General features: G+C 58.2%; 1 protein-coding gene across 5 annotated transcripts in view; it reads right to left on the reverse strand.

Moving 5' to 3' along the window:
* The window catches only part of SLC6A6 (solute carrier family 6 member 6), an 81,798-nt gene that overhangs the window by 22,046 nt on the left and 43,184 nt on the right, over positions 1–16,568 (reverse strand). For 4 of the 5 annotated variants that reach the window (XM_018067225.1, XM_018067229.1, XM_018067228.1 and 1 more), the window contains 4 exons: positions 15,837–16,082; positions 13,814–13,948; positions 12,289–12,523; positions 3,038–3,170 (listed from right to left, as the gene is read on the reverse strand). In XM_018067225.1, coding sequence (XP_017922714.1) covers positions 3,038–3,170; positions 12,289–12,523; positions 13,814–13,948; positions 15,837–16,082 — 749 coding nt within the window. The remainder of the gene's footprint in view (positions 1–3,037; positions 3,171–12,288; positions 12,524–13,813; positions 13,949–15,836; positions 16,083–16,568) is intronic. The other variant, XM_018067226.1, reaches the window with a different exon arrangement.

A 16,568-nucleotide genomic window follows, 5' to 3' on the forward strand; every position in this document is an offset into this window, starting at 1 on the left:
GCTGCTCTGAGCCCGCGACCCAAAAGCCCTGTGGCCCAAGTGCCCTGGAAACTTACAAAGCCAGCGCCTCCTCCTCCCCCGGGGATGGCGGGGAGAGGGTGGCCAGCCAGGCACCAGGGGGATGTGCTGGTCTCTGCTGCCCTGGGCTTCCTCTGGGGAGGTCGTCTGGGCAGCGTGGGTCACTCACCCCAGAGGCCCAGGGCCGTGGGTCTGTACCCAGGGCCTGGCAGGCCCCAAGCACCTCGTGTTTGTTTGCAGGAGAACACAACTCATTTCACACAGGCGGAAACTGAGGCTCCTGGGGGAAGAGACTGGCCCCGGTCACGCCAGCTGTAGGTGCAGAGCCGAGACCCCACACCAGGTCTGCAGAGGCCGGCCTGTGCTTGCATCTGGAATTTGAACTGCCAGTAGGGTTCATGAGGCCACCCTTCCTGTGGGAGGGTCTGGAGTCCCTGTCACCCCCTGCGACCTAACGTGCTGTGAGAGCAGGCAGCCGCAGGAGGCGGGAGAATGCAGGGCCCCGAGGCTGGGCGCTGGGCTGCCCAAGCTCAAATGCCACCTGGGCTACCGACAAGCTGTGTGGACGTGAACAGATCAACCTCTCTGCCCCACCGTTTCCCCAAGAACATCTCCTCTTACCACTTCTGTAAAGCGGAGTAGGAACCACGCATACATCAGACATCAGGAGGCTAAAGGAGCTGATAATCGGAGCTGGGAACGGTGCCTGACACACGAGCAAGGCGCAGAGCGTCTGCACCACGATCACAATCTCTTGGATGATTTGAGCAGCAGTGAACTCTGAGCCAAGCGTCAGACCCTCGGAAGGACGAATGCTGTTCCACACAAGGGAACTGACATCCAGAGAAGCCAAGTGACCTGAACTTGGGTCTTGAGCCCCCCAGGCCCAGGAGCTCCCTCCTCCCCAGCCCGGCCATGCCGGGGTCAGCCACTGAGCAAGGCCACAGCCAGGACGAGGCCATCCAGCCCCCACGGCGGCTGCAGACCTGGTCTATGGCCAGGGCTGGAAGTCACGGCCAGCGGCGGCCGCCGAGGAGCTCAAGGAAGTCCTCGGATCCTCCCTGTGTTTGTCCTGGCTTCCCCGGGGGCTGGCCCAGCCCTGCTATTGTTCTGGGGGCCACGCCTGCCCCTGGGGGCCCGGAGCCTCTTCTCTGGGGGCAGCAGGGGGACCTCCAGCCAGTCACGTCCGTCAGCCGCCGAGGGACAGCCCTGCGCCCTCTCCATTTCGCTTCGACTCTGGTCTCCTGCCCCTGCATGTGTCTCGGGCGAGGCTCACGGTTCCTGGCGGACATCAGCTCCTCCACTGGACCAGGGGCTCCCCGGGGGTCTGGTCGGACACATCTCTGGGCCTTTGAATGGCTTACCCCTCACTTCCGCCAAATCTACGCCTCTAAGCGCCCTTCTTGGTGAGCCTTGCCTGAAACCACACCCGGCACGCCTGTCTTCCTCCACCACGTCATGCGCCCCCTTTAGCTCTTGTCTCCTTAGATCACTTTACCTAAGAGGCCCTTCATCCGGGGAGAACTCGCAGTGACAGTCCTTTCTCCCAGTGACGTCACCCACTGCCCATTACTGTCCTTCAAATGCCACCTTAACTCAACTCTTTGACCTTTGAGGACTTCTTGGTCTTAAAGAGATTGTCCCGGACAGAGATGCAAATGATGGGGGTCGGGGGATGGCAGACAGGGGGTCACGTAAGGGTAGACCAGCCAACACCTACGCTGTGGCTGTTAGTGCCCTGGGTTCAGCCCGGTGAGCCCAAGGGAACCCTCTGGAGGGTTTTTCGCCACCAGGATGACTATGGTATTACACTGCCTGGTGTTCTGCTTACCAGGCCATCCATCGCCCAGCTCTGTTAACAGGTAATATTTCAGTTACAGGCTAACAGTTTCATTATTGACAATATACCAGCTACACCTAAAACCTGCATGAATGTAACAAGAATTTTCAGCTACCACCTTTGTTAACAGCTAATGTCTTGGTCACTATGTAACAGATTAACCAGCAGCAGATACTTCAGCGACAGCCAGCACTTCGGTTATGAGCAAACGACTTAATGATCGGTGAGAGCTCTCCTTAATAACTAACTTCCTAGTTAACAGCTGAAATGTAAGGCCTAAGTTAATTCGGTTAGTCTGACTTAGCGGCAAAAACGCGTTGAGAAGTTTTGCTTCTCAAACCTCAGTGCACATTTGTATTATCTGGGGGAAAAGTGTTCAAATGCAGCTTCTGATTCTGTAGGGGGTCAGCCCATGGGTCTACATTTCTAAAGAGTTGACAGGGGAGGTTGAGGTCGCAAGGGTCCCTGTGGCTGGTGAGCAGTTGGTAGCTAACAACACCGTTACCGGTTAACTTTGCAGTGGTATCTCAGGGTTTGTTATCCGCTAACAGTCCCTTGGACTGCAAGGAGATCCAACCAGTCCATTCTAAAGGAGATCAGTCCTGGGTGTTCTTTGGAAGGAATGATGCTAAAGCTGGAACTCCAGTACTTTGGGCACCTCATGCGAAGAGTTGACTCATTGGAAAAGACTCTGATGCTGGGAGGGATTGGGGGCAGGAGGAGAAGGGGACGACAGAGGATGAGATGGCTGGATGGCATCACCAACTTGATGGACATGAATTTGAGTGAACTCCGGGAGATGGTGATGGACAGGGAGGCCTGGTGTGCTGCGATTCATGGGGTCGCAAAGAGTCGGACACAACTGAGCGACTAAACTGAACTGAACTGGACATCCACACAGTCCACCACTCCCTAAGGGGGTACCAGTGGTGTGTGGGCGCTTGGAGAGCACACCACCCCATTTCAGGAATCTTGCGGGCTGATTGTCAAACCATCAATAACTTGAAATTGGATCCGCTGGGCAGATTTACATTGTGAAATGGGCAAACGCCACAACCGAGGGGGCTGCTAGGAGAACTGGTTAATCAGGAGCAGTTTTGAGCAGGAGGGCCCCAGGGGCGCAGGAGCCGACGCTGCAGAGGGCCAGGCTCCACGAGGTGGGAGGGGAGCACAACTCACTTTGCCCGTGGACTTGACGCCCTTCCAGATGCAGAAGAAACAGACCAGCCAGACGAGGAGGAGGCAAAGAGCAAGGTCCCACTTCAGAGCGCCCGGTTCGTCAATCCCAGAAGACAAGCTCAGCACCTTCCGCCTTCAAGCAAACAGAGAGCCAGGTCAGATGGGCCGGACAGGGGCTGGGAGAGCCGGCGCCAGGGTTCCAGCAGTCTGGGGCTCAACTGCGCCTCCAAGCTGCGGAATCCCGCTGGTCTTGGGAAATCTTAGGTAACACCAGTTTCGCAGAGTCTTAGGGAAGCCAACCAGGGGATGGGTCTGGACTCCTGAGTCAGGCGCACGTGGGTTCTATCCAGCCAGGCCTCGGGCAAGTTACGTTAAACCCCTAAGCCTCAGTTTCCTCGTCTGTGAACTAGGTACTGATTCCCGTGTGATCGATTCTCACAGAGCTTTGCAGTGCTCCCTGTGGGCCAGTCACTGGGTTCTGACTGGGCTCCAGCGTCCAACCACTGACTTAACCACTTAACTGAACCACTGGGGGCTAGGTATCCAACTGCCTGCCTCAGTCTCCTCATCTCTAAAATGGGAATGACCACCTGCTTCCCCCCACCCCGCCACCCCCACATTCTCTGTCCTGTCCCTGTTTTTGTATTTGCCCCCATTCCTTATCTGGATATCTCACTGAAAGATAGGTCTCCAGGGTGTTGGTTCTCTCTGGGGCTGCAGGACACCCACACGCCTCTCCGAGGGGGAAGAGAAAAGCCACGCAAAATACACTGGCCCCGGACGCCGCCAGCAGCCAGCAGACCGCAGCGGCCATTGCTGTCTTGGAGCTGAGACCCCAGGGCAGCTCCGGGCACCCAGGGAGGGCTGCTTCCTCACCTGCCCCCGGCCAGGGTTGTGACGGGCTTGGGAGGAGGTGAGTGAACTGCCTGAAGGACAATCAGCACAGCCAGCAGCTCCACTCAGCATCACATGGCAGAGCCTGGACCTCGGGTCCAGAGCCTTGTTGACCAGGGGAGACGCCCACAGTGCTACTCAAACACACCCCTGAGGGGCAGACGCCTCCTGGAACTGGGCTGGGGCCCCAGGCTGCTGAGACCGTGAAACTTAACGCCCAGAAACTGACCGCGTGGTCCCGGAGCTCCGACTGCTGAGGCAGTGACCCAGGGCAGCCAGGCTAAGCACAGGGCACTGGCCCCGTGAGCTCTGCTGTCACAGGCTCCTGTTCCCGAGAAGCTGGCTCCCCCTAGAGACCCAGCTCCCTGTTCAAGGGCCACAGCCTCGGGCAGGAGCGGCAAGAGGGGCGTTTGAACCCGCCCTCCATTTCCTCTTCCGCAGAACGCAAACACGAGCTCTGGCCCGCACACCACCCACAGCTCTCCGCCAGTCCGCGAGCAGGCCGATCCCCAGGCTCAGGGCTCAGAGGGCCCACTGGCCCAGGACACGTCCTCATTGCTTCTCAGTTTTCTCCAAAGATGCTTCAAAGCGAGGACCTTGAATAAATCCAAGGTTCCCACCTCAACTGGCACTCGGGCGAGGCCTTTCTGCGGCTCACCCCAACATCCAGGGCTCCCCCAGGCACCGAGGCCACATCAATGAGGCTTCTCTAATTTATCTCATCTGGTCCAAGGGCTGGAAGTCACTGGCCCTGTTTTACAGATGGGGAAAACTGAGGCTTGGAGTTCCAATCACCCATGGACACACGGCCAGCAGGTGGCAGAGCTGCCACCCTACATCGGGGCTGTCTGATCCCCAAAGCCGGTGCTCTCCCAGCTCCACTACCTTTTCTGATTAATACAGAAATCAGAGCCTTCACTTTAACAAGAATCGCTCCAGGCCTTGCTTCGGCAGGGCTCACGGGACCCTCAGGGCCGGGGGCCTCTTCACGAGGCAGGTTGTGCAGCTGGTCAAGTACAAGCACGTGGGCCTGGCCCTGCGGTGGCTTTAGAACAGGGCCCTTCCTGGCGCGGCCTCCAGGGCTCGGCTCCTTCCATGAAGCCGGGGCCTGCTGGGCAGCGGCCAAGGCTTCCGTGTGAATGGGCGGCCTCGGGGAGGCCCCTCTCTGCCGCCAGGCTTCCGGGGAGGCCTACCATGATGCTCCAGATGCCTGGTGTCCTTCCGGCTCCCCGGCCGCCCCCTTACCCTGGATGTCGCCCTCAGGGGAGCCTGTCTTGCCTACCAGACTCCAGACACCCCGCAGATGAGGCACACAGCAGGTGCTCAGCCAGTGCCACGGCGTGTCCAGGCACAAGAGGGCTTCTCTTTCTCCTCAGGGGTGAGCTGACCTAGGGGCCCGAGACCCCAGAGCCCCCATCCTGACCACACCCGCCCCACGCTCAGGTCACAGGCACCCTCCTGCCGGCTCCCACCGCCTCGCTGGGCAAACCCGTGGTGCCCACTACGGATGGGAGGGGGCCGCACGGCCTTGCTCTGGCAGCCGCCCAGCCACAGAGGCCACAACGGGGAAATCGAGTCACACACTTGCTTCTCCGCTGCTGGTGGCAAAGCCCCTCTGAAGCGCCAGCAGTAACCGTTGAAGGCACCTTTCCTGTGATCCAGCAATTCTATCCCAAGACTCTCCTGGATATGGCCAATGACAGGGTCCACCCCAAGCTGCTCGGGCTTCCCAGGTGGCCTTAGACCCCGCCTGCCAATGCAGGAGACGTTAAGACACACGGGTTCAATCCCTGGGTCGGGAAGATCCCCTGGAGGAGGGCATGGCAACCCACTCCAGTATTCTTCCCTGGAGAATCCCACGGACAGAGGAGCCTGGCGGGCTACAGCCCATGGGGTCCCAAAGAGTCGGACACGACTGAGCGACTTAGCACACACCTCGAGCTCTTCACCTCGGCTCTGTCTGTGGGAGCCAACATGGGAAACCAGCGACCCAGAGGGCCGTGGGAGGGGTCCGAGCAGGCGTGCAGCAGGCTCGTGGCGGAGCGTCACGCAGCCTACAGGACCTCAGGAATCTCCCTGCGTGCTGATCAGGGGCGATGTCCCAGGGGTGAGGCAAGTGACCGGGACACATGAAACAGTGGGGCAGTTGCTGGCCCGGGCGGGTGCAGGGGAGTGGGGCTGCCTTACCAGGGAATGTGTTTCTTAAACCATCTGAATGCTGTTAATGGGCGCATATCACCTTCACAAAAATTAAGGTTCTTACAAAGGCTTGCAAGGGGCCAGCCGTGCAGACGTTCTAGGAACGGAACGAAAGTCCTCCCGTCAATCAGGGGTTGTCATAACAGAGCCCGAAGTGGGCTCATGGCCAAAGTAACCAACATCCTTTCCAAAGTCATCTCGGGGGTAGCTGGGAGGCTGAAGAGCATGCAGGCCCATCGGAATCCCTCCTGAGGGGACACAGTTTGAAGGACCCTTTCCTATTGGATGCCCACGAGGCACGGCCCAGGATTTGTTGGGTCTCCCCTCTCTGGTGCACGGGACTGCTTGGTAAACTGTAGAGTGCCAGGCCCCAGAGGGAGGGAGGGCCTGCCGTGGTGCCCTGCCCCTCACCAGTGCCTCCAACCTCCCCGGAGGCTGCACAAGTTCCCCAAAATCTGGCTGCATCGCCCCAACCCTGCCCCCACCCGTCCTGGCCCCTTCTGCTCCCGAGCGCTGTTTCAGCAGCCTCGTCAGTGATATTCCAGCCTCCACTCTCACCCCAGTCTGTTCTTATGAAGACAGAATCTGGCAACGCCCTAGGCAGGTGACGCTTGGCCTCTGCCCCACACCTCCCAAGGCTCCCACCTACCTGCCCCAATCCCTCCTGCCTCCCTGAATAGGCTGGCCAAGCACTCTGACAGTCGGCCGCAGACATCTTAAAGAGACAGGGTGGTGCCTGTTAAGAAGAGGCTGGGGCCACGGGCATACAGGGAACCCGTCCAGGACAAGTTCCGTGCACAACCTCCTCATCCCCAGGGCCGCTGCCCCTCCTCCCTGAGCCGCACTGGCTTCTGGTATGTGCCCTGAACAGGTCCAGCCCTCCCCGGCCTCGGGACCTTTGAACTGGCTGCGCCCCACCCCTTCACCAAGGCAGCCTTTCCTGGCCACCCGATGGGAAAAGCACTCCCGGTCACTCTCTTTCCCTCCCTCTCTAGGCTTTATCTCCCTTCACGTATCATCGCTCGTTTATTACAATGCTACTCCCACCATCTGACGAATGTCTGTCTGTCCTACGAAAGCGTCGTCTTCATGGAGGCAGGGCCTGCGTCTGTCCTGACCGTTGCTGGGTCCAGAACAGTGCCTGGCACATAGTGAGTGCTCAACAGACATGAGCAGAGTCGATTAATTACACCCATTTGCTTGATGGGGAAACTGAGGCTCAGAGAGGTTCAGGAATTCACCTGAAATTACCCAGGTTTAAAAAAAACAAAAACAATCAACCCTAGGCCTGGTTCTTTTTCTCTGATGCCACCCTGCGGACCACTGGGTATGATGCTATCCTCGGTGAGAGGCCCCAGTAGCCCAGGCTTCTCTGCACCCCTCACACAGAGAGGAGGAGATCGAGAGGTGAGCTGCATTCTTGTCCCAGAATAGGACTGATTCATTCCAGGGTGGGATCCAAAAAAAAATCGCCTGGACGTCTGTTTGGAGTCGGCTGCCCCGCTGCCGTCCAGCCGGCACTCAGAGATGTAAATACGTCCTCCGAGTGGGCCAAATCGTTTCCTTTTGAATGCCGGCCAGCCATTTATTGGCGATAGCTCTTCCCTGGAGACTGGCGGAGGCAACAATTATAAAAGAGCCCGTCCGCCCCGAGAAGGAGGCCGCAAGGGCTCTCTCCACGCCGCCTCCACCTTCTGACAGCTGCAGGGGGAGATTGGCTGAGCAGGGCTTGTTTGCAAATATGACTCATTTCTTTGATTCTAATAAAGTCTAATGATATGTGCTGAGCTCCCAGGGGGCCCTGGAGGAACTGGGGAGGAAGGCAGGGCTCCAGGCTGATGGAGGGCATCTGGCCAGATCTGACCCCGCCTGTCCTCCAGGGCCGGGGGGCAACAAACAGGACCCCCGGGACAGAGGTGACCTCAGGGCAGGGGTGAGCAGGATGGGGCGGGCTGCAGGCAGAGACTCTGCCTTCGCATCTCCGAGCGACTCAGTTCTAAGAGCTGGCGTGAAATGACCATCTCAGGGTCCCAGGCACCCTTCAAGGGAGGAGGGCATCTCATCGGCTCCCACCGGGGCTGGTGCCTCACTGTGCTGCAGACGGGGTGGGTGTGGGGATCCAGGCCAAGAGGAGACCCCAGGTGTCACCTGACGGTGGGGTCACACGCACACACACGCGGCACAACGTTACCTGTGCCTGCAGACTTGCCCTGGACTCACGGCCGATGGGGACGCAGTCACGAGAGGAGGTGTTCAGGGCTGAGCTCTCTGCTACGCCGAGCTGCCTGTGTGACCTTGGGCAAGTCGCTTAACTACTCTGATCCTCAGTATCCCACCTAATAAGCCAGGCCCGAGGCCCATGCTCTTTAACCCTCAGCCAGGCGATGAGGTGATGGGGACCTCGCTACCTCTGAGAACCCTGGAGACGGGTGACCGCCCTGAGGCCGGGCAGCTGGGCCCCCAGGCTAGAGTCAGGGTCCCTGTTCTAGGATCGAGGGGATGGCAGCATGGCCGGCGGCTGTCCACTAGCTCCTCGTGGAAAACCAGAGAGGGAGGAGGGCCTGGCAGGGATGAGCGTCCAGGCCCTTCCCTGTCCGGGGCCAGGAGGAAGGTTCGGCTCCATGGCGCCTAGTTATCTAGAAGCCCAGGTGGCTCCTGAGCACTGCCAGGCCTCATGTGCAAAAGCAGCAGCCAGCTCAGGGTCCCACGTGTCCGGTGCAGCTGAGAGGGTGAAGAAAGCGAAGGCCAGGGCTGGGCTTTGGCTTCAAGGACCGGGAGACCGGCCTTGAGAAGATGCTCACGGCTTGGCAGCCCAGTGGGTACCAGCCAGTGACACCTCAGTCCCGTCCCAGCAAGCCTCTCTCTGTGGACACCCCAGAGCTAGTCACTGCAAGGCCGGTGGCTATTCTGAGGGGAAATTGTACAAGCTGAGCTTCACCCTAAAGGGAAACCCATCTTCTGATGGCCAAGCCCCCTGAGGCCCTGCATACAGTCGGTGCTTAATATATGTGTCCCAGCCTGTCTCTCCCTAGTATGTTCCTTGAGCAGGTCCAGAGAACACAGATGTAATCACGTGATTCTCTAGCTCCCGTGGCTCCTCCTCCCAGAAAACGAAGTGCGACCTCCTCTGCCTAGCGTCCAAGGCTCCACCCTTCTCCCTGGCTCCGCACATCCTACGCTTGGGCCAAACCAAGGACGGGCTGCCACTCGTGAGCTTTACGACCGCCGCGCCTCAGCATGGCTGTTCCTTCTGTCTAGGCTGTCTTCCCCTCTTTTTCTGGCCTAGTGAACTCCTACTCATCCCCCAAAGCCCAGCTCACCTGGCCCCTCTGTTTGCTGATGGGGAAACGAGGCCAGAGAGAGGGAGTGATGTGCTGCCCCAGGCTAACCCTAACCCTCCCTGGCTGGGGCAAGCCTACAAGCACGGAAAAGCCAGGAGAGGCTTCCAAACTGAGAGATGACGTGTCTGGCTTCACAGCTGACTGCAGAGACGCACCTGTAACGGGGTGAGGTAGGGGGATATGGGGGTCTTCCGGGGGCGGGGAGGATGGCCATCTGGTTATACTTTACACAGAGAGCTTAGGGGACCAGACAGGGGTGGGGTCTGAGGCTGAAGCTGAGAGGAGCTGGGGACGGCTCCTAGATGTGTTCCCTCCATAAACGGCCTCCATGAAGAGGGGATGAAATGCCGAGAGCAAGTCCCTGGGAAGATGCTCACGGGCATTCTCTCTCCTTCGCCCTCTTCACACCCAAGAGAAGGGGAGGCCTTTGAAGGCAGGCAGCCTCGGCCCCTCCAGTGGCAGGCAGGTCCTCTCAGCCAAGCCTCCTCCTCCAGGGACTACAGTCTTCCCCAGGGTATCCGTGGACATTCAGCCAGGGCCCATGGGACGCTGCAAAGGCCGGTGGGGCGGGGAGGCCGGGTGGGCGGTGGGCAGTCTCTGGACGGAGCCGCTCTCTGTGGACCCTGCGGGCCAGGGAAGGGAGCTGGGGTGCTCAGGATGGGGGTTCTGGAAGGCGGGAGCCCTGGAATCCCCCAGCAGGGCCCAGGCTGGGGGACAGGCAGGGGAGAAGGCACGGGAGAGGACCTCATGGATCACGAGGGCTCAGGCCTGAGACAGAGGGGACAGCCCCTCTGTGATGGGGGGTCACACGGGCATCAGGAAGGGGCCATTCTTAGTGCCCCTGAAGTTGAGCCTCAGGTGTCCCTGGGCGGGGGGGCAGTTTCATCCACAACGGGGACACTAAGTAGACAGGGATGGCCATGCAGGGTCACATTCTGTTGGTGGGGGGTGGGGGGTGTCCTACCGCCCTGGGAGGGCAGGATTACGACCTCCCCAAGTACAGCTCAGGACGCTGAGGCTCAGAGAGGAAGAGGCACCAGCCCGAGCCAGCTCTGGCAGAGCGGCGGCCCCCTCCCAGGCGGCCAACCTGCGCCCGAGGCAGTGAGGCCCTGGCGGGCACCGGAGGGGCTGGGTGGAGTGCCGGCACCCTGGGTGGGGCAGGCCCTGGGTGGTCAGGCTGTGCCAGGCACAGCAGAGAACGGACAGGGCCCTGGCCTCTGGCCCCATTCAAGTGAGAAGAAAGAAATGCCTGCATGTCTTTGTCTGCCAACTCAGCTGTCCAGGGATGGTGGGGGGTTGTGCCTATAAAGGTCTTTGTCTGCAAGCGGAAAACACCTCTGAGGAAAGAACCCATTTGCAGGAGCCTCGGGACGTGAACACATCCTGAAGGCCTGAGGTCAGGAGGGGGACGTGGATTACCTGGGGGAGTGGCCGAGTGGCCCTTTCCAGTCTGAGATCCCCCCACCGGCCCTGATGATCGGCTGGGAACAGCCAGCGCTTAGCTCCCTCTTCTATGGGCCGGTGCCGGGGCCAGACGCAGCAAATCCACACAAGAAGGAGAGGGAGTCTTGTCTGGCGGCGACAAGGCCGTCCCTTAATACCGTTCCCTGCCCTGGCTCTCACCCCACGCAGGGCCTTGCCTGCTCCTTCCAGGGTGGGAGGGGCTGCTGAGCACCCGTTTAACAGCTTGTGGAGAGCAGGGAAAGCAAGGCACTCATCCGTTTTTGATGGGCTCCCAGTACTGGGTTAGAAGGACGACCCTGTACGTCAGCGAAGAGCTACCCGACTGCAGGCCTCCGTGGTCCGCCCTCCCCAGGACTGGCCGTGTGTACGCATCTCACTGGCTATAGCGTGGGCAACTTCAAAACATGCCCGTAATTCTCCTTCCTCTCCTAACGAGACGGAGCCTATTCCCCCACCTCTTGCCTCTTGAGTCTGGGTTAGTCTCAGGCCTCTTTTTGGCCAACGGGACCTTAACAAAAATGGTACCAGCAGAAGCTGGAAAAGTGCTCTCACACTGGGGCTTTCCCGTGTGTTCTTTTGGGATGCTGAGCTGCCTCGGAACAAGCCCAGGCTAGCCTGCAGGGTGATGAGACTATAGGGACCAGCTGCCTGTGGCACCCCAGCCAGGAGCCAGCTAACCTCCAAAAGAGTGACCCCAATGCCATACAGCTGACCTACTGAGGGGAGCCCAGCAAAGCCCAAAAGAACTGCCCAGCCAAGCTTCGCCCCAACTGCCAAGTAGCAGGACCATGAGTCAGAGAAAACAAATGGCTGCTCCAATGTGGGGATGGGTGTTACACAGCAAATGCTAACTGATACATATGTTTCACTCTATCTACTCACCTGTTCACTTGAGTAACTACTTCAAGCTTCATATATGCTTTTTTTTCCCCTACTCTGGGCAATAACAGGTTTGATGTGCTAACTATATATGTATTTTTCTAAAATACATTAAGAAAACTACATCATTTTCAGACAACATAAGGACATACACCTGCCTTTGGGAAACAATCCTCACAGAGATCCCATGGGTGTAGGAACGATTCATTGCCCTCATTTGACAGTTAAGGAAACTGAGGCTCAGAAAGGGGCAGTGACTTGCTGGAGGTCAAACAGCCAATAAAATGGCAGAACTGAGATTCGAGTCCAGGCCTGTCTGAGACCAAAGGCATGGATTTATCTCCAAATCTGCACCCCCTCTTCCACCCACCCCACTGCAAGGGAGTGGCTCCCACACCCCTAGGGAGAAGATGAGGGAAGGGTTGCCCTCTGCCCCCACCCCACCCCCTCCTTCCTCCGCGAGGCCAGCCTTACTCCCAGAACTCGATGACAGGGGAGGTGAAGTTGGTGGTGCTATTGGAGACCCAGAGGCTCCGGTTCTTCCGCAAGGTGTCCTCCAGGCAATGGGGCGTGTTCCAGCTGTGGTTGCATTTTGCCCAGGGGAGCTCCGACTGGAAGGACTGGAATAGGTAGTACGTGGCCCAGGCGAGGATGACGATGTAGTATATGTTCAGGAGGGACACGATCACGATGGAGGCATAGCCGATGCCTGTGAGCGGGGGCAAGCGAGACGGGGATCGGAGGGAGGCCAGACCCGCCAGGCCACACCCGCAACCAGGAGCCCCTGGGATCTGCAGGCCTGCGGCCAGCAGGGGCCCTTCAACAGGGACCAGCAAACAAGTGCAGCAGGAACGCATGGCTGTGTGGATGGATAGGAAAATGACGGATGCTCAGATGAGTCAGACAGCTGGACAAACTGACGGATGTGCGGAAGAGGGGTAGGCCGATGACTGGATGAACGGATGGACAGATGGGTGGATGGATGGAGGGATGGATGGACAGATCAATGGATGAATGGATGGAGGCATAGACGGATGGCTGGATGGACTCAGGTGAATGGCTGGATGTTGGAATGATGGATGGATACTCACTTTGTTGGATGGATGGTGGTTGATCGGAAGGTTAGGTGGATGGATGGATGGATGGATAAGTAGAGAGAGCGTGGCTGAATGGACACATGGATTGTGTAACTATCGACTAGTTTAATAAAAGAAAGGTTTAATGGATAGACAGATGGGTAGATTTACATGGATGACCGAGTAGTGAACAGACTCGCACATTCTCCCACCCCTGCCAGTTATAATCAGGACGGTATTATCTTATGAGGACATACTGGGAACTAGGCACAGGACTAAACGCTACAATAATAACAAGTGTTAATCGCTCAGCTGTGTCTGACTCTTTGCGACCCCGTGGACTGTAGCCCGCCAGGCTCCTCTGTCCGTGGGGATTCTCCAGGCAAGAACACTGGAGTGGGTTGCCATTCCCTTCTCCAAGGGATCTTCCTGACCCAGGGATCAAACCTGGGCCTCCCGCATTGCAGGCAGATTCTCTACGATCTGAGCCACCAGGGAAGCCCAGCGATAACAAAGCTACCGCCGCTGCTTGGGGCTTCCTTTGCGTACAAAGCGCTTTGCGTACATGGCTCTGTTGCTTTGCCTAGAAGTATGCGTGTTATTTCCATTTTATGGAGAGGGCAGCTGAGGCACAAAGAGATGAAGGGACTTTCCCCAAAGTCACGAGAGTTAGCATAACGAGGGAGCGCGGCTTGAAGCCAGACGGTGGGGCTCCTGAAAGCCTTCTCTTCTACACCCTACTGCTCAGCGGCTACTGGGCCTCCCGTCCTTTGACACCCCAGAGAGGAGTGAGCAGCCGCCGCCGCCGTGTGCCAAGCCGGCCTGCGTGAGGCTCCAGTGTACCTGGCAAATAGTAGGTGCACAGTAAGCGTTTGCTGAGCCGAGGAACGCCAGGCCCCGGGTGGCCTTTGTCCCGTACTCACCGGCAAACAAGGGGCAGATCTTTTCCCAGCAGGTGATGCCCCCTTCAGAGGTGTACTGGCCTATGATTACCTCCAGGAAAAACACAGGCAGGCCGCCCCCAAACAGGAAAATGAAGTATGGTATGAGAAATGCGCCTGCAGAGAGAGAAGAGCAGGGTGAGGCTCAGGTTGGCCGAGGCCTGCACATTCTCCGTCCCAAACCCTCCCAGCCAGCCTGCTGGGCGCCTCTGTCCATGGGATTCTCCAGGCAAGAATGCTGGAGTGGGTTGCCATTTCCTTCTCCAGGGGAATCTTCCCGACCCGGTGAGGGTGAAGGGCAGACTCCCAGACCTGGCTGAAAATTCTCGTCCAGCCAGCAACACCCTTCCAGGCTGCCCTCTTGTCTTCTTCCGATCTACCCAGTTGCGTGAAGCCTCCAAGCCTCTGCTGAAGCTCTGTGCCTGCCTGTCTTCCGCAGGTCTGTCCCTCTGAAGAAGGACCACCCAGCCCTAACACCCAGCTCAGATGGGCCTCCTGGTTGCAGCCTTCAGCTGGCCTTCCGTGGCCCAGCCAGGGCAGGAAGCTGAAAACCAGCTGGGAAGGGTGCTGGGAAGCGAGAGATGGGCCTCTCCAGCCGGGGGTGAGAGCCAGGGTACGAGGAGGGCAGCGAAGAGTCGAGCGAGGGCTCCCACCTGGTGTCCACTACTGGCTTCAGCAGGTCCGTACACACTTTGAAAGTGTGGGTGACTTGGGCCGATGGGTATATGCTTTGTTCTGGAGTGTCTAGGGCACTCATCAGAGTCCCAGAGGCACCTGAGCCTCCAGAAGGTTAAGAAACCAGGCTCAAGGGCAGGACCTCCTGCAAGGTGGTTCTGATGCGGGCGGGCGGGCAGCACGCGTGTGCCCGGCTCTGCTGGCTACCAGCCAGGTCACAGACCACCACAAGGAGCAGGGAGGGCGTTCTTACTGCTGAGCTCCTACTGACCAGCAGGTCTCCAGGACGTGCTGCCTAGCCTGAACTCCTCTGACGTCAGAGGATGCTAACTCAGGGCCTCCAGCAGGTAAAAAAAAATCAAACAAAAACTGAAAGAACAGACAAACCAACTAACCAACTGACCAAACAGAGAACTTACGTTTAGAAAATACCATCGCTAAGCGAAAGGGTCAAAAAGGCACAAAGTTCCGATCAGAAGATAAACTCGTCCTGGGCGTGTCGTGTACAGCATGGTTGCACACCAGTCACGAGACACCGGATGGTGTGTTTGAAAGTTGCTAAGGGGCTTCCCTGGCAGTCCCGTGGCAAACGCTCTGTACTCACAATGCAAGGGGCATAGGTCTGATGCCTGGTTGGTGAACTAAGATCCCGCATGCGGGGGGAAAAAATAAAAAGAAGTTGCTAAGAGCGTAAAGCTTTACCAGTTCTGATCACAAGAAGACAAAAATATATGTAACTATATGAGGTGATGGATGTCAACAAGACTTACCGTGATCACTTCACAGTAAAGACATCGGTTATCTTGTATGCCTTAAACTAAAACAATGCTATATGTCAATTCTATCTCAATAAAACTAAAAAATTAAAATTAAAAACATCTTCGTTGTACTTTTTTTTGTCCTGGATACCCATCCATTATTGCAAAAGACACTGGTTTTCTATTCAGAGTGGGAAACACGAAACTTGTTTTTGAACTACAACTGGTTTAAGTTAGAAAAGCAAGAGCAAAGGGTAAAAAAGTTCTAAAGTCAGGCAGAGTGGGGAGGTGCAGAGCTATGAGGCCTTGGAGGCTTGGGCCTGGCCTTGTGGCAGCCGTCAGAGATGGTAAACTGGAGGAGAGGGTAAGGAATCTGCTCGAGCTCACACAGGAAGGCTCTGATAGAACGCCATCCCGGCCACGTTCATCTCCCGCCTCCGAGGATCGCCATGGGAGCGGAGGCAGGCTGACCTGGGGGAGGTCGAGGAGGAGGCCTGAAACGCTGGGCGGGGGAGCCCCCTCACTGTGCCCGGCAACCCCTCCAGCCCGCCCTCTGCCCAGCCCAGGCTCACCTCCACCGTTTTTGTAGCAGAGGTAGGGGAAACGCCAGACGTTGCCCAAGCCGACGAAGCCGCCGGCCACGGAGAGCACAAAGTCGATCCTGCTGGCCCACTTCTCCCGCTGCGGGGGCTTCCCCTCGGCCTCGTCCTCCGGCCGGGTGCCCGGGCTTTTCCCGGGGGACGGCTTCAGGATGTCCTTGTGGAAATCTTTCAGACACTGCAGCTTCTCCTTGGTGGCCATGTCCTCCTCCTCGCTTTCTATGGCGGAAAGAGCAGACCCCAACGTGCGTCAGTAAGGGGCAGGCTGCGCGTCCTGGCACGACCCTGCGGGCCACCTCTGACCTGCCGGGCCTGAGGCAGAGGGCCTGCCACCCCCTCGTCCGTCCACCCCTTGGACCCCCCACCCCAGGTGATCGGGAGCCTGAGGATCTGGGGACCGATAGCTGCCATCCCCTGGCCACCTGTCCAACAGAAGCACCGGGGCCCATATCCACCAGCCCCGAATGCCACCCCCCTCATTCTGCACCTGCAGGGAGAGGAGCACAAAACCACCCAGCCCTGGCAGTGTCTCCGCATAACACAACACCCTCCACGCAGGTCTAGCATCGCTTCCAGATCACAGCCTGCCTGCATCCTCTAGAGATCGTCTCCGAATCTCAGGTTTGCAGAGAAACTGGTGCCGCGGGGCAGGCCCTGGCCCAGCGGAGGCGCTCACCCCTCCCGGTTTTAAAGAACGGAGCTTCA

This window comes from Capra hircus, chromosome 22, assembly GCF_001704415.2.
Source record: "Capra hircus breed San Clemente chromosome 22, ASM170441v1, whole genome shotgun sequence".
NCBI classification, from domain to species: Eukaryota; Metazoa; Chordata; class Mammalia; order Artiodactyla; family Bovidae; genus Capra; species Capra hircus.